Source organism: Capricornis sumatraensis, chromosome 9, assembly GCF_032405125.1.
Source record: "Capricornis sumatraensis isolate serow.1 chromosome 9, serow.2, whole genome shotgun sequence".
Lineage (NCBI taxonomy): Eukaryota > Metazoa > Chordata > Mammalia > Artiodactyla > Bovidae > Capricornis > Capricornis sumatraensis.
The window spans coordinates 11,061,153-11,083,162 of NC_091077.1; the positions used below are offsets into that span (position 1 = coordinate 11,061,153).

Here is a 22,010-nt window from a genome sequence, read left to right on the forward strand (position 1 = left end):
AATATCATTTAATACAATTAATTGAAACTACTAGTCTTCACATGGTTTTTTCTTTCTTTACATCATTTTTATTTTATGAATTGTCATTTCCTCAATATTTTTCTATATAAATGTACACACTTCAAAACACAAAGCTGAATAAAATATGAGGCCTCTGTTCATTTGAGTATTAAATCATAAAATAAGAAGTTCATTGCAGTCATATAGATGCATAAATGTGATATATTGTCCTCAGAGATAAATTATATGTTAAAAGGAGATATTATCTTGGCCTCTGTAGGATTTTATGGAATCTGGTGTGGAGAAGCCTCTGCATGTTGGACTAGCAACAGAATCAGGTCTAGACTGTGCCCATAGCTATTGTAAATAGTGCTGCTATGAACACTGGAGTACACTGTCTCTTTCAATTACGGTTTTCTCAGGGCTTATGCCAAGTAGTGGAATTGTTGGGTCAACTGGTAATGTTATCCTTAGTTTTTAAGCAATCTTCATACTGTTCCCCATCACAATATTATAAAGCAATTATACTCCAATTCAAATAACTTTAAAAATAAAAATAAACAAAAATAGAAACACTTCCCATACTGCCATGAATTTCAGATATATTGACTATGTAGAGAAGAAGACATGCCTTGTATGTTGTTTTACATGCCTTTTACATTGTGTATTGCAGTATATGCAAATATAGAAATAAACACATATGTACATCCACAGACAGATATACTAACATACAAGAGACTGAACAAAGAGAACCCTAATATGATTCTGTCTGTATCCTTACTCTGAAGGATGCTCTTTGATAAGTTATTTTGTATTCTATTTAATCTATTCTATTTCATTCTTAGAAAAGATAGTTCAATTCCCTAGTAGGTCCTCACCTCAGAATATGGAAAATATTTATTTTGTGTGTCCTCCATACCTATTTTAGCATTTCCCTGCCTCTGTTCATCCTTCATCATCTTTCAGCCTTGACAATTTTGTGGGACCATAACCTTTCAAGTTCAAGTGAATATATATGTATTCATCTGCCATTTCCAACTAAGTCTGGTGTGGGTGGGGTCAGAATGGCAATGGGTAAGTATAGCATCATTACATGTGTCAAGATATTCACAGCATAGGAAAATAACAAGGAATTAAAATGTATGGCAAAACCAATACAGTATTGTAAAGCAAAATAAAGTAAAAATAAAAATTAAAAAAAAGAAGTAGACATCGATGGCTTATACAATTAAATTAAGTGTATGAGGAAATGTCCCTTTCCTTCAGAATTATTAATTTAAAAAATGGTTCGTGAAAGAGTTTCCTACAAGCAATGTGAAAGCGTAGATGAAGTTTTTGAAGACAAAGGAGGCGTGAATATTTCCAAGTAAGAAAGTGAATGAGACTCGAAAAAAAGGAAGAAGTATTATAGTGACTCTGAGCATTAAAGCTTTCACATCTGTTGAAACAGTCAAGTTCAATGTTTACTAGATCTGTGTGGCCAAGAGCAGGGCAATGTGAATGTGACGTTTATAGAATGCACAGAGGGTGAGCATCATTTTCAGCTACAGAATTTTGGCTTCATTCTCCAGTGGTGATTCACTATTCTGAATTATGTGTTTATTCATTTTGCTCATTTTCCTACTTCATTCAGTAAACTATCTTTGCATCATAAGGACATCAGTCCTTTTCTTTTGAATAAATTGGTGTTTTGCTGCTTTACTGGTTATTCTGGGCATCACGGGACTTCTTTGGTGAAAAATCCTCCTGCGAGGCAGGAGATGCTGGAAACACTGGCTCAATCCCTGGGTGGGGAAGATCCCTGGAGAAGGAAATGGCAACCCACTCCAGTATTCTGGAAAATCCCATGGGCAGGGCAATAACAGAAGTTGCCATTCTCTCCTCATCTCCTCTCAGAGACCACCTGAGTTTATTAGGTCATTTTTCTCCCTCATGTCTATTTCTTTCCTACAACTATGCTTTTTGAACTTTTTTAAATGTTTCATCAAATAAAGAGAGAAAGTAGTCACATTGAAATGGAGAGCCATGTTTCACTGTCCATAAAAAACTTAATAACTGGAATTTGGGTACTACTTCCCCATAATTGAGGGTATAGATAATCTGGTTTTGACAGCTCACCTTGTATTATTTCTGCTCTAATTTTGCAGCTGAAGTTGAGAAGATGCTGTGTGTGTTTGTGTGTGTGTGTGTTTGTGTGTGTGTGTGTGTTGTGAGGTATGAGAGTCCTTATGGCAGGAGGATCTGAATTCATACACACAAATTATTCTCCTTAAAATACAGACAGCAGACAGTAACATGGAAACTTACATTGCCCTATGTAAAATAGACAGCCAATGGGAATTTGCTATATGACTCAGGGAACTCAAACAAGGCCTTTGTAACAATCTAGAGGGGTAGGATGGAGAAGGAGATGGGAGGGAGTTTCAAGAAGGAAGGGACATATGTATACTTATGGCATCATATTATTTGGCAGAAAACAACAAAATTCTGTAAATCAATTACCCTTCAATTAAATACAAAATGAGAATGATGGCCCTCATAAGATTAGAGCAAAAATATATTAAATAAAATCAACAAAATTTATAATGTGCAAGAACAACATGTGAATGATGGACTCCCTGTATCTTCATTCCTTAGCACTCTGTCCTATTTCTCATCACTCTCCCTCTTGGTCATTCCCCTTGACATACAAACTTGCACTTGAGCCTTGACTATTAGAAACAATGGCCTTCCTCAGGGTCCTTGCACTGGCCCTTCCTCCTGCCAGGCCTACATTTCCTGAGATAATATTGACACCCCCGACCCTCTTCCTTGATATCTCTGTTCAAATGTTACATTGTTTGCCAGCCTAATTGAATACCCAGCAAAAAATAATACCTCTACTACTACCTTCTATCTTCTCTACTTTTCTTCATTTGACATTTTATTGTATTTCTACTTGTTTACATTCTTTCTCCATCAGTGAACTATAGGGACTTGTGTCTCTCAGCATACTCTGCTTATTCAGGAGATGGTGAGTACTCAATATATAGCCTCAATGGTTTGTCAGAATCCCTCATTCAAAGTTTACAATACATGACCTCTTGGTGAAAAGACAGAGATGAACAGGAATTTGTAATCAGAGGACGTCCCAAAAGGGAAAAGTTTCACACCAAAACTGTAGGTGTTGATTTCTTGACTGCAAAATAGAAATTGTACATTTTAAATTATACCAGCAAGATCTATTTTTGTTAAATCAGTCTTATTATTATTTTTATTGCTAGGTAGTGCCCTGCACTACATGGAATTGGGAAATGATACCCAAATTTCAGAATTTCTTCTTCTGGGATTTTCAGAGGAACCAGAACTGCAGCCCCTCATATTTGGGCTTTTCCTCTTCATGTACTTGATCACTGTGTTTGGAAACCTGCTCATCTTCCTGGCTGTGAGCTCAGACCCCCAACTCCACACCCCCATGTACTTCTTCCTTTCTAACCTGTCCTTTGTAGACATCTGCTTCACCTCCACCACCATCCCAAAGATGCTGTGGAACATCCAGAGGCAGAGCAAACATATAAGTTATGCAGGCTGTATTAGCCAGATACACTTTTTCCTACTCTTCGCAGGGCTGGATAACTTTCTCTTGACTGTGATGGCCTATGACCGCTACCTGGCCATATGTTACCCTCTGCACTACACAGTCATGATGAACCCCTGGCACTGTGGACTGCTGGTTCTGGTGTCCTGGGCGATGAGTGCTCTGAATTCCCTGTTACAAAGCTTAATGATGCTGCGGTTGTCCTTCTGCACAGGATTGGAAATCCCTCACTTTTTCTGTGAACTCAATCAGGTTGTCCGATGTGCCTGTTCTGACACCTTTCTTAATGACATAGTAATATATTTTGCAGCTGCAATCCTGGGTGGTGGTGCATTCACTGGAATCATTTATTCATACTCTAAGATAATCTCCTGCATACGAAGGATTTCATCAACTCAGGGGAAATATAAAGCATTCTCCACCTGTGCATCTCACCTCTCGGTTGTTGCCTTATTTTATTGTACAGTCTTATCTGTGTACCTTAGCCCTGCTTCTACCCACAGCTCACAGTCAAATATAACAGCTTCAGTGATGTATACAGTGGTCACACCCATGCTGAACCCTTTCATCTACAGTCTGCGGAATAAAGACATAAAAAGGGCTCTGAGAAGATTCATTGGGATGGCATCTCTAAAAATGCCAGCTTACCTCTGGTTGAAGAAGTGTAAATGATTGCCAGGCTAAAGAAAGTGGAGTAAGAAATCACTATTTTTTTACCAGGTTGTACGTGTAGACCATGCTTTTTCTATTATTTCCTGGTATTTCCTTTGTTTTGACTTCAACTTCTATCTACACTTAAGAGATTCAGTTTTTTAAGATTTCCACTCTAACATATAAAATATTTTTCTGCTTTCACAAAGTCAGAGAATAATAAATAAATGATCATGATATCTGGCTATTAGTCGTTTATTAATGATATATACAGGTGCAGATCATTTGGCATTAATGGTGGAAGTTAGATTGGGGGAAAAAAATAGATAAGGACTTTTTTCCAAGCAGAGGAAGTGCCCAGGGGTTTATAAAACATGGAGGATTCATGTTGATATATGCAAAACCAATACAATATTGTAAAGTAATTAGCCTCCAATTAAAATAAATGAATTTATATTAAATAAATAAATAAGGATGATCTAAAAAAAATTCAAGTCCACCACAAGTAGAAGAAAAACTAGTTCTTTCTTAATGAGAAAAGGAAGCAAAATTTAGCAGACATGCAGGATCATACCTATGGAGAAGAATTTGGTTGCCAACTGAGTGCATCAGCTGGGTAAGAATGGGTTAATTTGAAGTCATTGATAGGACAAGTAGAATTGTGATGGATGCCTGATCAAAAGTGTGTGGTCTTGGTGGGAAGGAAATGAAACTGGGAGGTGACTAACAAATTGAGAATGAAAGGAAGACTTGAAACCCTGATTTTTTGCTGGGCAGATGGTTGGATGGCATCACCAATTCAATGTACATACTTTTGAACAAAATGACCTTCCTTTCAAAATCTTTCCATACGCTAGAATTGTAATGCCTCCTTCCCTTTATCCCTCCCTCCCTTTCTTCCTTCCCTGTTTCCTTCCTTTACTGATTTCTTTTCTTCCCATCATTCTCCTGTTTTTTTTTTAACCCCACAATGACTATTTCTTGTCTTCTGTATCTTCATACCTTAAACACCATTTTCCCCATCCTATGTAAACTGATACGCTTGACCCCTAACTCCCTGAGAAATCCGAAGAACTTAGAAACAATTTTCCAAAGGGATGCACCTCCATAACAATCCACCCACCAACTCTACCACTAAAATCTCTGCCTTCCTACCTGTCACTCTAAACACTGCTGCTATGAAGGCCAGTATATATATATATGTAGAATCTCATCAGCTCAAGGGAAGTATAAAGCATTTTCCACCAATGCATCTCACCTCTCAATTGTCTCCTTATTCTTTTGTACAAGCCTATGAGTGTCCCTTAGCTCTGCTGCTACTCCCAGCTCAAGTATACTGCCTTGGTGATGCTCACTCTGGTCACACCCATGCTGAAACCTTTCATCTACAGTCTGAGAAACAAAGACATAAAGGGGGCTCTGAAAAGACTCTTTGTGATGCTGAGTCCAAAAAAAAAGCCATTTATACAGGATTTGAAGAAATGCCCATGACTACAGGGCTCAAAATTTGAGAGCAGTAGTTGTGACTCTTTAATGAGATTGTAGATGTAGAAGTTGCCTTTTTATTTGTTTCCTAGAATTTTTACTTTTTTTCAGCTGCTCTGTACAATGTAATTATCTCATTATTAATGAAAATATCCAAAGGCTTTCTCTTCTTTTTCTTTCCTCCTGTGTCCCTTCTTTTTTCTCAGACTTTGATGTGAAATGTTGGAAATTCCCATGTATCTCATGGAACTGCCTTAACTTATTAAGAATAATTTCTTCTTAAATGACAAATATCACCCCATGTAATATGTCTTCATTTTTATTAAAAAGACTAGTCATGAGTTACCACTCTATTGGGAAAAAAAAAAACTAAGCTTGGAAACTTGGTTGTTTTTATAACATTACAGAGAGGAAAAACCTGAGACTACAGTTTTTTTTATGTCTATGTCCATTGTTCCTTTTTAATATCACTTCCTGAATTGGTGTTCTTGATGAGGAGTTTAATGTACTAGTGTCTTTTTTACATATATATAATAGGCCATTGAGTTTTATTCTCCTAAACAGGATTCTGTTCTCTTAGCAGGCTCTATATCCACATTGACTACCATAGTTACTGGAAAAAAACTGATTATCAAATACATGTCTGACAGTTTCAGTCTACACAGAACCAGAAACCGCAATAAATAGATTGACTTAATATGACCTTCAAGTTAGAGAAGACATTAAAAATAATGAAACAAACTTTGAATTATACTTTGTAATATTATGCATGCCGTTCCTTTTCAAACTATACATCTACTCAATAAATTAAGGAAAACCTCCTTATCCATAGGTAGAGACAGTAAGAAATAGAGGTATTAGCATAATATATAGGAAGCAGAGAATACTGAGAAGGGAATATACAAGAATTTCACAAACTAATAAACAGGCCGTTCATCTCCTAGACTATATGCCAAGACATTCACAATATCCATAGTTTTATCCATTTATGAATGAAATTTACATACTACAAGTGAATGTATGTTTCAGTGTCTATATTTCAGATTCAGTTGTAACTTTTTGTCTAGAAAGTTCATTAAAGATTAAAAATGTTTTTAAATTGTAAGAAAAATTTTAAAAATAGTATGGAAAGTCAGCGTCAATGTCTAAGACAATTTCTTCATTGAAATGAAGGACTGATGAAACTGTTTTATATTTCTTTATTGAATCATCTTATTCTTCCTGCTTGAAAACTTGTAGTGATGCCTACAACCATTATTTTCCCCATTGTTCTACATAAATTACTTAATTCATTCCAAATACTGTCATAAACAAAATGAGCAGTAAGTGATATTATCCACTTCATATCTTCCATATGATACAATAGAATTCCTTCAGTTTTCATGATCAGGATTCATGAAAGAACTTGAATTTCTGCCTACTCAAATCATTCAGGGTCAACAGTTTTTGTGTACAAATATGTATGTCCTTACAAGCTCTCCTTGGTATCTGGACAAGAACATCAATGAAGTCACTTTTCAATACAGTTCTGTAGGCTATCAGGATGCCCAAGTGGTCTAAGGCATCAGACTCAAGCTGATACAATTTTGTGAAGAAAAATTTAAAAAAAAAAAAAAACTTGAGTAACAAAGTAATCAGAAATGCTGTCTCCAAATGTCAACACAATCTAACATGGAGACAATAATCCAAAAAAGACTGGGTATGCATATGTATAACTGATTCACTTTGCTGCACACCTGAAACTAACACAATATTGTCAATTAACTATATTCCAATAAAACATTTTTAAAAGAAACAGTAGATTCCTGCTTCATTCACTTTGATTATTATATTTTTTAGTGGGTTGCATTATCAGCCATCCTAAAATAAAATGGTAAAACGTAATGTTCATGCATGCTAAGTCACTTCAGTCGTGTCTGACTCTTCGCGACCCCATGGACTGTAGCCCACCAGGCTCCTCTGTACATGGAACTCTCCAGGGAAGAATACTGGAGTGAGTTGCCATGCCCTCCTCCAGGGTATCTTCCTGACCCAGAGATTAAACTGGTGTCTCTTAAATCTCCTGCATTAGCAGGCTAGTTCTTTACCACTAGCACCACCTGGGAAGCCCCAAAACATAATGTATTTATTATTTAATGGGATGGTATGGTTTGGAATTTTTCCGAGCTCTGTTAGTTTCCTCATGAGCCTGTATGTAATTAGCTGTTTATCTCTACATAGGGTTTCTAAGGCTCATTTGTGCCTGGCTATAGTGCTCTTCCATCTTAAACTAAATTATAGTTAGTCTGTTCATTTCTATATCTAGTTAATCTAGTTTACAGGAAAAAAAAATGGTTTTATCTTAGGTACATTGCCTTAATTTATTCCACTGCTCCTATGGTCATACATAACACTTTGCTTTCTTCCCAGTTAGAAGACATATCATCCACACTTGTTCAGTGTGGCTCAGCTACCTGTATTCAATCTGACCCTGAGTCATGCATATTTAGATTTTTTTCCCCTTTAACTAATTAGAGTATGCCATGTGATAAACTGGAGAAGGAAATGGCAACCCACTCCAGTACTCTTGCCTGGAGAATCCCAGGGATGGCGGAGCCTGGTGGGCTGCCATCTATGGGGTCACACAGAGTTGGACATGACTGAAGTGACTTGGCAGCAGCAGCAGCATATGATAAACTGAATATATTTAACATATACTAGTAATAGAGGAAGTAGAGGGACTTTCCCAGGATAACATCAAAACAAGATGGCAGTGTCAGAAATCCTATATCTGTCTCCTCCCAGAAACATCAAATTGAAGAACTATCCATTCACCAGAATACCTTCATACAAGCAAAGCATTTCAGGTGAGGCATTACAGCACCTTGATGAAGGAAAGTACTTTTTTTCAAGAGGCATTGAATAGAATAGGAAGGACAATTTCACATTATCCTTGCCACTCCTACCCCAAATCTAGGCATCCCAGGACAAAGAGAGAAACATCCAAGTGGGGGAAAGACAAGTGAAGGAAGTATTTGACTTCACTTCATACTCCAGTGCCATGTCTTTAGTAGTGTCACTCTAGCCCTTATGGTCTAGACCTCAAACCAGCTCCTGAAAACACAAGATCTGAACTTATGCAGCACCAGGCTATTCCTTATGCTTTCAGTGTCCATGCAAGCTCCAGCAGACAGTTTATGCAGTCTTCTTCAGACACAGGCTTCTGGCTCATCTAAGCATCAAGGCTAGCCCCTGAGACCCAATATCCAGGTTTGACATGGAACCAATCCAGTATATGGTCCCCATTCTCTAGGAAATCTCCCTCAAACTAAAGATCTCAACCTTCACCAGAATAAAACCAAACTCTACCAATTGAAATGTCAAGCCCATAGCAGGAGTCCCTGGCATCTGGCTGGCAACTTTGGACAAAAATTTCATTCCTGATCATAGAACTACATGTCATGCTCACCACCATAGACTCAAGCAGGTGATTTCAAGATCCATCCCTTGCTTGTATGGTCTCAGACACTGGACAGACCACAGGGACCCAAGAATTAGGCAACTTGATTACTCAGACCCCAGGCCTGCCCACCCAAGGACTCCAGAAGCACCTCCACCTGTGGACATCATCAGGGAACTCACTCAGTATCTTTTGTAGGATGACTGCAGAAGGACTTGGGCTACTATCATGAAGAAATTTTTTAAAAATCTGTTTTAAGATTTTACTGTTTTCTGCAGTGGATGCACCAATTTACATTCCCACTAACAGTGTAAAGAGGGTTCCCTTTCCTCCAAACCTCTCCAGAATCTGTTATTAGCTGACTTTTTAAAGATGACATTTCTGGCCAATTTGATGTTGTACTTCACTGTTGTTGATTTGCATTTCTCTAACATTTAGAAATGATGAGCATCTTTGCATGTGCCTATCGGCCATCCTTTGGAGACATGTGGATTTATGTCTTCTGTGCATTTTTCAATTGAGTTTTTTTAATTTAATTTGCATGTTTTTGAAATGAACCCCTTGTTGGTCACATCATTTGCAAATATTTTATCCCTGTCCATAGGCTGTCTTTTCTATTTATTTATGGTTGCCTTTGGAAGCAAGAGCTTATAAGTTTGATTAAGTCACACTGGTTTATTTTTGCTTTTATATCTATTGTCTTGGAAGACTGACCTAAGGAAACATTGCTATGATTTATGTTGGAAAATGTTTTGCCTGTGATCTTTTTTAGAAGGTTCATGGTGTCTTCAGTTATATTTAAGTCTCTAAGCCGTTTTGAGTTTATTTTTGTGTATAGTGTAAAGATATGCTCTCGCTTCATTGATTTACATGTGGTTGTTCCAGATATCTCAATACCACTTGCCAAAGAGACTGTCTTTTTCCCATTGTTTCCTTTTTCAAAATTTAAGTGTCCATAGGTCTGTGGGTTTATTTCTGGGCTCTCTACTCTGTTATATTGATCCACATGTCTGATTTTTGCAAATAGCACAGTTGTGATAACTATAGCTTTATAGTATTGTCTGAATGTGGGAAGGTTTTGCCTTCTGCTTTGTTCTTTTGTCCTCAGGATTTCTTTGTCAACTGTGGGTCTTTCATGGTTCCATGTATATTGTTGGATTATTTTTTCTAGTTCTATGAAAAATGTCATGGGTATTTTGAGAGTGATTACCTTAAAACTGTAGATTGCTTTGGATAGTATGTCCATTTAACAATATTAATTCTTCCATTCCAAGAGCATGAAATAATTTTCAATTTCTTTGAATCATTTTTGTTGTTGTTCAGTTGCCTAGTCATGTTTGACTCTTCATGACCCATGAACTGCAGCATGCCAGATTTCCATGTCCCTCACCATCTCTGGTTGTTTGCTCAAGTTCATGTCCATTAAATTAGTGATGCTATCCAACCATCTCATTATCTGTCACCCTCTTCTTCTCCTGCCTACAGTCTTTGCCAGCATCAGGGTCTTTTCCAATATTGAATCATTTTAAATTTCCTTTCTTAATGTTTTGTAGTTTTCAGTATATAAATCTTTTGCCTCTTTGGTGAAGTATTTTCCTGAGTTTTTTTTAGATGCAATATTAAATGAAATTGCTTGTTTACATTCCCTTTCTGAGATTTCATTGCTAGTGTAAAGAAATGTGACTGATTTACGTATGATAATTTTGTATCCTGTTACCTTGATGAATCTGTTCATCAGTTCTACTAGTTTTTGTATGGAATATGTAGAGTTTCATGTGTATATAGAGCATCATGTTGTCTGTGTTTAACAACATTACCTCCTCCTTGAAAATCTGAATACATTTTATTTCTTTTTCTTGTCTTCCAATTCTTTTTTTAATATAAATTTATTTATTTTAATTGGAGGTTAATTACTTTACAATACTGTATTGGTTTTGCCATTCATCAGCATGAATCCGCCACAGGTATACACATGTTCCCCATCCTGAACCCCCCTCCATCTTCCCTCCCCGTACCATCCCTCTGGGTCATCTCAGTGCACCAGCCCCAAGCATTCAGTATCATGCATCAGACCTGGACTGGCGGTTCATTTCATAGATGATATTATACATGTTTCAATGCCATTTCAATTCTATATTAAAGAGAAATGGTGAGAGTGGTAATCATAGTCTTGCTCTAGATTCTAGTGGAAAGTCATTCAGCTTTTCAATGTTGAGTATTATATCAGTTTTGTAATTATCATAAGTAGTTTTTATTATGTTGAGATATGTTACCTACATGGCATTCCTACTGATTTAGATGGTAAAGAATCTGCCTGAAATACAGGAGACCCAGGTTTGATCCCTGAATCAGGAGGATGCCCTGGAAAAAGGAATGGCTATCTGTTCCAGTGTTCTGGCCTGGAGAACTCCATTGACAGAGGAGTCTGGTGGGCTACAGTCCACGGGATTGCAAAGAGTTGGACATGACTAAGCACTAACATTTTCCTTATATATTTACTTTTTTAAAGGTTTTTATTATGAAAAGATGGTGAATTTTATCAGTACTTTTTCATTTTCCTATTATGACTTTTATCATTTCCTTCCTTTCATTATTTTCTTCCTTCCAACTTTGGGCTCTTTGCTTTTCTTTTGCTACTTCCTTTAGATGTAAAGTTAAATAGTTTGTTAGATATCTTTCTTATTTCTTGAGTAGGTATGCATAACTATGAACTTCCCTCTTGTTAACACTGTTGCTTTGTCTCAGAGGTTAATATATGTCATATTTTTATTTTCATTTGTCTTCAGGATTTTTTATGATTCTTTGATTTCTTAACTGACTCAATATTGTTCAGTAGATCATGTTTAGCTTGCAGATATTTGTCATTTTCCAGCTTTTTCTTATAGTCCATTTGTAGATTCATGCCATTAATATCAGAAAAATGCTTAATATAATTTCAGTCTTCTAAATTTATTGAGATTTGTATTGTGTCCCAACATATGGTTTATTCTTGAGAATGTTACATGTGTACTTGTGAAGAACGTGTATTTTGCTGCATTCCATTTGGATGGAATCTTGCTACTCAAAAAGTGGTCCAAAGACTAAGACCTGTAGTATCAACACCAGCAGAAGTTTTCTTTGATTTTCAGAATCTCTGGGCCTACCAGAACCTGATGAATCCCAATCTGCATCAGAACTACAATCCTGCATGATTCCTATGCACAATGAAGTTGGGGAAATGCTGGTCTGGAAGCAGTTTTCTCATCCTCTTAAGGCAACAATTGGACTGCATAATTATTTGTATTGAGTACTGTAGGTGTCTAACAGTATTGTTTCAGATATTGACAAATATCTCCCAAGGGAAAATTATCTCTGTTTGAAAACCAGTGGCCTATGGTTGAAACATGGTGCATCCTGATGGGATTCTGACCAAAACCCTTTCCTTCCTCAGTCTGAGCCTTTAAACAGATCATTTAATTGCTTAAAATACATTCCTTCAATGGAAAATTGAACTCACAATAATACTACTTTTTAGCACAAACATCTCTAAAACTTAAATCAAGTCGTGCCTATAAGATGCTAATCTCAGGTTAAATAGCATTAAAATATCTAAATATGTTTTTTAATAATTAACAAGTGTTTATTGCCAACATCTGCTGGATCATCAACAAAGCAAGAGAGTTCATAAAAACATCTATTTCTGCTTTATTGACTATGCCAAAGCCTTTGACTGTGTGGATCACAATAAACTGTGGAAAATTCTTTAAGAGATGGGAATAACAGACCACCTGTCCTGCCTCTTGAGAAATCTGTATGCAGGTCAAAAAGCAATAGTTAGAATTGGACATGGAACAACAGACTGGTCCCAAATAGGAAAAGGAGTTCATCAAGGCTGTATATTGTCACCCTGCTTATTTAACTTCTATGCAGAGTACATCATGAGAAACACTGGGCTGGAAGTAGCAAAAGCTGGAATCAAGATTGCCGGAAGAATATTAATAACTTCACATATGCAGATGACACCACCCTTATGGCAGAAAGTGAAGAGGAACTAAAAAGCCTCTTGATGAAAGTGAAAGAGGAGAGCGAAAAAGTTGGCTTAAATCTCAACATTCAGAAAACGAAGATCATGGCATCCGGTCCCATCACTTCATGGGAAATAGATGGGGAAGCAGTGGAAACAGTGTCAGACTTTATTTTGGGGGCTCCAAAATCACTGCAGATGGTGACTGCAGCCATGAAATTAAAAGACGCTTACTCCTTGGAAGAAAAGCTATGACCAACCTAGATAGTATATTCAAAAGCAGAGACATTACTTTGCCGACTAAGGTCCGTCTAGTCAAGGCTATGGTTTTTCCTGTGGTCATGTATGGTTGTGAGAGTTGGACTGTGAAGAAGGCTGAGCACCGAAGAATTGATGCTTTTGAACTGTGGTGTTGGAGAAGACTCTTGAGAGTCCCTTGGACTGCAAGGAGATCCAACCAGTCCCTCCTAAAGGAGATCAGTCCTGGGTGTTCACTGGAAGGACTGATGCTGAGGCTGAAACTCCAGTTCTTTGGCCACCTCATGCGAAGTGTTGACTCATTGGAAAAGACGCTGATGCTGGGAGGGATTGGGGGCAGGAGGAGAAAGGGACGACAGAGGATGAGATGGCTGGATGGCATCACCGACTCAATAGACATGAGTTTGGATAAACTGCTGGAGTTGGTGATGGACAGGGAGGCCTGGCGTGCTGTGATTCATGGGGTCGCAAAGAGTCGGACATGACTGAGCAACTGAACTGAAATGAACTGATTTTATAGTAAGGGACTAAGTGTCAGCTCTTAACTTGTGATAAAGTGTGACATTCCTAAATTTTGGGGCAAACGTGTCAAGAAGCCAAAGAATGTAGCATCCATAAGAAGTGTAAAAGTTAGTCACTCATTGTGTCCAACTATTTGTGACCCCATGGCTTTAGCCCACCTGCCTCCTCTGTCCATGGAATTTTTCAAGTAAGAATACTGGAGTGGGTTATCACTTCCCAGGAGATCTTCCTGACCCAGGGATCGAACACAGGGTCCTGCATTGCAGGCAGATTCTTTACCATCTGAGCCAGCAAGGAAGCCAATTTTTTGGGCAATTGTGTCAAGAAGCCAAAGAATGTGGCATCCATAACGATATATCAAAAAAACACTGTCCTCCCTCTAGTTGAAGGAAGAAATAACAGTTCTCTGACAATAAAGTCCTGTGTGCTCACCACAGATTAATCTTTTAAGGATCAAAGGGACTTCAACCTGAGAGTTCCCTTAGTCTCAGCCTTTGGAAAAATTTTAAACCAAGGGTTAGGATAAGGTGGTCCAAGTTAGACCCCCTGAAAAACATACAAGATTAAATTCAAAGAGTAGTCAAGACTGGGTTCACTTGGCTTTGAACCTGGTCTTTGAGAGCAAAAGATCATTAGGAGAATTTTTCTTTCATTTGATTCCAATGAAACAGAGAGAAATCATGTACATAGAAGTAGAAATAATGAGAGGGAAAGGCGCCTAATAAGCAAGTATCGGTTCAGTTCAGTCGCTCAGTCATGTCCGACTCTTTGCTACCCCATGAATTGCAGTACGCCAGGCCTCCCTGTTCATCACCATCTTCCAGAGTTCACTCAGACTCATGTCCATCGAGTCCATGATGCCATCCAGCCATCTCATCCTCGGTCATCCCCTTCTCTTCCTGCCCCCAATCCCTCCCAGCATCAGGGTCTTTTCCAATGAGTCAACACTTCGCATGAGGTGGCCAAAGTATTGGAGCTTCAGCTTTAGCATCATTCCTTCCAAAGAAATCCCAGGGTTGATCTCCTTCAGAATGGACTGGTTGGATCTCCTTGCAGTCCAAGGGACTCTCAAGAGTCTTCTCCAACACCACAGTTCAAAAGCATCAATTCTTCGGCGCTCAGCCTTCTTCACAGTCCAACTCTCACATCCATACATGACCACAGGGAAAACCATAGCCTTGACTAGACGGACCTTAGTCGGCAAAGTAATGTCTCTGCTTTTGAATATACTATCTAGGTTGGTCATAGCTTTTCTTCCAAGGAGTAAGCGTCTTTTAATTTCATGGCTGCAGTCACCATCTGCAGTGATTTTGGAGCCCCCCAAAATAAAGTCTGACACTGTTTCCACTGCTTCCCCATCTATTTCCCATGAAGTGATGGGACCGGATGCCATGATCTTCATTTTCTGAATGTTGAGATTTAAGCCAACTTTTTCACTCTCCTCTTTCACTTTCATCAAGAGGCTTTTTAGTTCCTCATCACTTTCTGCCATAAGGGTGGTGTCATCTGTATATCTGAGGTTATTGATATTTCTCCCGGCAATCTTGATTCCAGCTTGTATTTCTTTCAGTCCAGCGTTTCTCATGATGTACTCTGCATAGAAGTTAAATAAGCAGGGTGACAATATACAGCCTTGACGTACTCCTTTTCCTATTTGGAACAAGTCTGTTGTTCCATGTCCAGTTCGAACTGTTGCTTCCTGACCTGCATACAGATTTCTCAGGAGGCAGTTTAGGTGGTCTGGTATTTCAATCTCTTTCAGATTTAGAGAAAATGAAACCTGAGAAGTTTTACCTGAAATCAGCTAAGCACCTGAACAGCCTAGTCCAGAGATGAGAGATAACTGTGTTTGTTCTTGGTTAACTAGCAATGTATAATTTATTTATTTAATATAATATAAGATGTGTCTGTTTGAGTCTGCAACACAAGCTGACAATTAAATGATGGGAATAAAGATCCAGTTGGAGGGCACTGTAAAATAAGTGAAATAAATAACATGGTTCCATGAAAATTAACACATATGTGAGTTTTGCTGTTCAGAGGAACGAAAACATGTACTATGTTTGAGGAACTATGCAGAACACCAAGTATTTTTTTAATTTCAAATTTGGGGTGTATTTGAGCATGCTCTGTATTCATTGAAAAGATCCAAATCAAAGGAGGTAGCTATTAACTTGCAACAACAGTTAGTGAGACATCTATTTCACAGTGTCTTTTCTCATGCTGTGTGCTCATATGAAGAAAAAAATGCATTTAATAAGTCTGAAGAGGAACACTAAATACTCTTTCTTTGCAACTATTTCATTATTTGTGAATTTGCATGTATTGATATTTTGGGGTTTTTTACACATTTACTTTTTTATATTTTCATTTTATATTACATTTTTATTTTATATTATAAAAAGTTCTTTGCACAGTATATATATATAATATACATATATTATATATAATATATATATTATATATATACAAAATGGTCTGAGTTTTAAAGATTCTTTTTATTCCATATTTCAGAAAAATTAATTTTGTCCACTAACTGCTATTTGGCATCAATTCACTTACTGTATATAGGGAGCAATGTGAGAAACTGTATATATTTTGCATAGTTCAGTTCAGTTCAGTTCAGTCTGTCAGTCATGTCCGACTCTTTGCAACCCCATGAATCGCAGCATGCTAGGCCTCCCTGTCCATCACAATCTCCCTGAGTTCACTCAAACTCATGTCCATTGAGTTGGTGATGTCATCCAGCCATCTCATCCTCTGTCGTCCCCTTCTCCTCTTGCCCTCAATTCCTCCCAGCCTCAGGGTCTTCTCCAATGAGTCGACTCTTCGCATGAGGTGGCCAAAGTACTGGAGTTTCAGCTTTAGCATCATTCCTTTGCATAGTTAGTTCTAGTAATCTTGTCATGTCTTATCATGTTGCACTTTATGTATAGAAAGTTTTTGCTGGGGTCCAGCACCAGTGGATCCAGGGAATTTGAAGGGTGGACGGCGTTGGCGTGACAAAAACTTATTTATTGTTTGATATAAGAAATATAAGATTAGATTAGGAAGAAATAGTGTAGTAGGAGAATTAAGTGAAGGAAGAGGGCTGAATAGCTTGGATTATGCGGTAGACCAATAAAATTCCAGACAAGGAATTTGGACCATCTATGTTGGGCCACCGGCGCTCGCTTGAATATCTAAGGGTGCCTCGCCTTAGGCTCCCTTTCGCGCAGGCCTTAACAGCCAGGATAAGTAAGTAGACTTGGCAAGCCTCTGCACCCCAGATGGAAATTCAGCTTGAAATTAAAGTAAAGAGCAGAGGGAGGGAAAGGGAAAAAAGGAGAGAGAGAGACACAGGGGAAACCAGTCCAGCGACTGGCTCCGTCCTCTATTGTTCAGAAGGCCTTTTGATAAAACATGGAGATCAATGGGTAACACAAAGTTATGCAGCTTTAGCAGTCCAGACTCTTATCAAAACCAGGCTTTTCTCTCTGCATACCTCATTGTATACACAAGTCTTAGGTAATTTACATCATCTTCCAGCCAAAAGGGCCAATTAACATTTTACAGCCTTTTTTCTGATAAGGGTTTGTCAACCAGAAGACTTATTTGTGTTGATCTTCCCAAGGTCTGGTGCCACTCTCAGAAAGCACTAAATAAAGTTACATTCTTACACAGCAAGGATACGGCAAGTTATAACAAGTAGAGGGAGTACAGTGATTTACAGCAAAAGAGAAGCAATTAACTCAAAAGTCTAGTGTTGCTAACATCAAAACTACTATATATCCTTTTCCATATCCCATTTACATTGATTAACATCCTCCCAGGTGCCTAAAAGATAAAGAATATGGAGGCCTGGCAGCAGTCATTGAGTCAACAGTGAAAACCCTGTACCAATATAATTTTTAACTCTTTAGAAAAGGCTCTGTATCTTTAAGATGCTTTTAAGCTTTGTGCCTCTCAAGGTTGGGGGGTTGTAAGCAATTCACAAGTGGTAAGAGGTCTGGGGAATCTGTTAGGCAGGCTAGAGAGCTATTAGAGGGGTTTTAACTGAAACATCCCTTTCAAATGCAGAAGACTAAAGCCCTGAATTGACTTTTTTCCAGATAATATCAGAAAAGTGGAAAAGCAGAGCACAAAAGCTGGCAGATTTTTTGTTGTGGTACATGCTTAGAAATTTCCAGAGGGGCCTCTGAAGTCTGAGCACGCCTTGTGTATGTCAGCTTCCTTCCTCATGACCTTGTCATGGGTGGGATTCCTCACACTGGCTTCCGGCAAGTTTTCCTGTATGCTTAGTAATAACAGCCTTTTATATGTATAACACTCTCATTGCACGTCTGTATTTCCTTAATGGTAATTTTTTGCCTTTTTCAGTTATATTTGCTTCTAAAATATCAATGCAAGGGGCCTGGTTTCAATCCCTAGGAACATTCCCTGGAGAAGGGAATGGCTACCCACTCTGGTATTCTTGCCTGGAGAAATCCATGGACAGAGAAGCCTGGGTGGGCTACAGTCCATGGAGTCACAAAGAGCTGGACATGACTGAGCGACTAAGCATAGCACAGCACAGCACAGCAAACAACTAACACTTTCACTTTCCTCTAATTTAGGGTATAATCTGCTTTTGAGAGCATGCCTTGTATTATTTGCATCCTAATTTTGCATCTGGAGGCGAAATGATGGTGTGTGTGTGTGTGTGTGTTGTGAGGCATGAGAGTCCTTAGAACAGAAGGACCTGAGCTCATATAAGCAAGTTATTCCCCTTGAAATACAGACACCTGAATGTTAGCATAGTATTAAAATTAAAAGTGGATCCATTCCCATGTACAGAATTCCTTGGGAATAAAATCAATAAAATGTAAGAACAGCACGTGAATGAGGGACTCCCTGTATCTTCTTTCCTTAGCGTTGTCTGTCCAATCTCTCATCACTCTCCCTCTTGCTCATTCCTCTTGACACTCAAACTTCCACTTGAGCCTTTAGTATTAGAAACAATTGCCTTCTTCAAGGTCTTTGCACTAGCCATTCTTCCTGCCTGGTCAACATTTACTGAGATAACATTGACATTCCAACCTCTTTTCCCTGAGGTCTCTGATCAAATGTTACCTTGTTTGACAGCCTAGCTATATACCCAGGAAATAATATCACCTCATCCACCACTTCCTACATATCTTCTCTGTTCTTCTTAATTTTATTTATCAGTATTTGACATGTTATAAGATTTCTATTGTTTATATTCTTTCTCCATCATTGAACTGTGAGGACTTTTGTCTCTCAGCACACTCTACTTCTTGTTTAGGAGATGGTGAGTACTCAATATATACCTTCAATGTTTTGTCAAATTTTCTCATTCAAAGTTTAAAATGCATAATCTCTTGGGGAAAAGACAGAGATGAACAGGAATTTACACTCAGAGGATGACTGAAGGGAACAAGTTTCACAAAAATTATAGGTATTTATCTCATGACTGCAAAATACAAATTGTAGAATTTCTACCATGTCAGTAAGGCCCATTTTTGTTAAATCTTTTTTTTTTTTTCTAGGTAGTGCCCTTCAGCACATGGAATTAGAAAATGATGGGCAAATTTTAAAATTTCTTCCTCTTGGATTTTCAGAGGAACCAGAACTGCAGCCCCTCATATTTGGGCTTTTCCTCTCCATGTACCTGATCACTGTGTTTGGAAACCTACTCATCATCCCAGCTGTCAACTCAGATTCCCACCTCCACACTTCTATGTACCTCTTCCTCTCCAACCTGTCCTTTGCAGGCATCTGTTTCATCTCGACCACCATCCCAAACATGCTGTGGAACATCCAGACACAGAACAAAGGCATAACGTATGAAGGCTGTGTCAGCCAGATAAGATTTTTCCTGCTTTTCGCAGGGCTGGATAACTTTCTCCTGACTGTGATGGCCTATGATTGCTACCTGGTCATATGTCACCCTCTGTGCTACGTAGTCATCATGAACACCAGGTTCTGTGGACCGCTGGTCCTAATGTCCTGGATCTTGGGTGACCTGAATTTCTTGTTACAAAGCTTAATGATGCTTCAGTTGTCCTTCTGTACAGACTTGGAAATCCCTCATTTTTTCTGTGGATTCAGTCGGGTTGTCCAATATGCTTGTTCTGACACCTTTCTTAGTGAAACAGCACATATATTTTGCAGCCTCAATCCTGGGTGGCAGTCCATTCACTAGAATCATTTATTCAAACTCTAAAATAATTTCCTCCATACGACAAAATTCATCAACTCAGGGAAAGTATAAAGCATTTTCCACCTATGCATCTTGCCTCTTGGTTGCTACCTTATTTTACTGTACAGTCCTATCAGTATACCTTCTATCCACAGTTCACAGTTAAACATAATGGCCTCAGTGATGTACAAAATGGTCGCACCCATGCTGAACCTCTTCATCTACAGTCTGTGGAATAGAGACATAAAGAGGGCTCTAGGAAGATTCATTGAGGTGGCATCTCTAAAAAGGCCAACTTGCCTGTGGTTGAAGAAGTGAGCGTGATTGCAAGGCTCAGAAAATCAGAGCCAGAAATCACTCTTCTTTGATCAAATTGTAGGTGTAGACCATGTTTTTTTCTATTATTTCCTGATATTTTCTTTTCTTGGACTTCAACTTCTATTTAGATTTAAGAAATTAAATTTAGGTTTTCTGCTCTAATATATAAAGTGTTTTTCCTTTTGTATATGTTTTGCTTCACACAGCCAGAGAATAATTAACAAATGATCATGAGGTCTTGTTATTAGTAAATCATTAGTGAGATATATACATATACAGGTGCAGATTCAGTTCACTTCAGTCACTCAGTCACGTCTGACTCTTTGTGACCCCATGGACTGCAGCGTGCCGGGCTCCCCTGTCCATCACCAACTCCCGGAGTTTACTCAAACTCATGTCCATCTAGGGGAAAATTAGTTGAATTTGAATGTAGAAGCCAGATTGGGGTATAAATAGTTGGCATATTTCCAAGCAGAGGAAATGCGCAGGAATTTATAAAGCATCAGAATTCAAATCCACAACTTTAAAAGAAAAACTAGCTCTTTCCCAATGAGAAAATGAAGTAAAATCTCCCAACATGCAGTCCCGTACTTATGGAGAAGAATGGTTTGCAGCAAATTGAGTGTATCAGCTAGGTAGGAATGCACTGATTTGAAGTAGTTGATAAAACAAGGAGTAGAAAATGTGATGGATGTCTGACCAAAAGTGTGTGGTCTGAGTGGGAAAGAAATGAAACTGAGAGACGACTAATGAAATGAAAATAAAAGGAAGAGTTGAATCTGAATTTTGCTGGGCAGATGGTGGGATGCCATCACAGACTTAATGGGCAAGAGTTTGAGCAAATTCTGGAAGTTAGTGAAGGATAGGGAAGCCTGGTGTTCTGCAGCTCATGTGGTTGCGGAGAGTCTGATATGACTTAGTGAGTCAACAACAATAACAAAAATCAGAAGAGGAGAAACAAGAATAGAAAGAAGGCTGTGATAAAAGCGTACAATATTGGGAGTTATTAATAGGATTGAAGAAGATGCTAAGAGCCAGGTGACTTTCCTTCCAAAATCTTTCCATACCCTAGGATTGCAATCCCTCCCTCCATCTCTCCCTCCCTCTCTTTCTTCCTTCCTTCATTCCTTCCTTTCTTTTCCCTTTCCTCTTCTTCCCACCATTCTCTTCTTTTCTTATTGTAACTCTTGATGACTATTTCTTGTCTTCTGTATTCTCATACCTTAAACACTATCTACCCCATCACTTCATGGGAAATAGATAGGAAAACAGTGGAAACAGTGTCAGACTTTAATTTTTTTTTTTGGGGGGGGGGCTCCAAAATCACTGCAGATGGCAATTGCAGCCATGAAATTAAAAGGCGCTTACTCCTTGGAAGGAAGTTATGACCAACCTAGATAACATATTAAAAAGCAGAGACATTACTTTGCCAACAAAGGTCTGTCTAGTCAAGGCTATGGTTTTTCCAGTGGTCATGTATGGATGTGAGAGTTGGACTGTGAAGAAAGCTGAGCACCGAAGAATTGATGCTTTTGAACTGTGGTGTTGGAGAACTCTTGAGAGTCCCTTGGATTGC

At 38.4% G+C, this 22,010-nt stretch overlaps 1 protein-coding gene across 1 annotated transcript; it reads left to right on the forward strand.

The window, feature by feature from the left end:
* The first annotated feature begins 3,250 nt into the window (after positions 1-3,250).
* LOC138085644 (olfactory receptor 7A10-like) lies at positions 3,251-4,249 on the forward strand. The gene has a single exon (XM_068980106.1). It carries the CDS (start codon positions 3,281-3,283, stop codon positions 4,247-4,249), a length of 969 nt encoding a protein of 322 aa, XP_068836207.1. The 5' UTR covers positions 3,251-3,280.
* Positions 4,250-22,010: the final 17,761 nt, after the last annotated feature.

Coding starts and splice junctions, on each gene's coding strand:
- LOC138085644 (XM_068980106.1), top strand. CDS start 3,281: ATGGAATTGGGAAATGATACCCAAATTTCAGAATTTCTTCTTCTGGGA.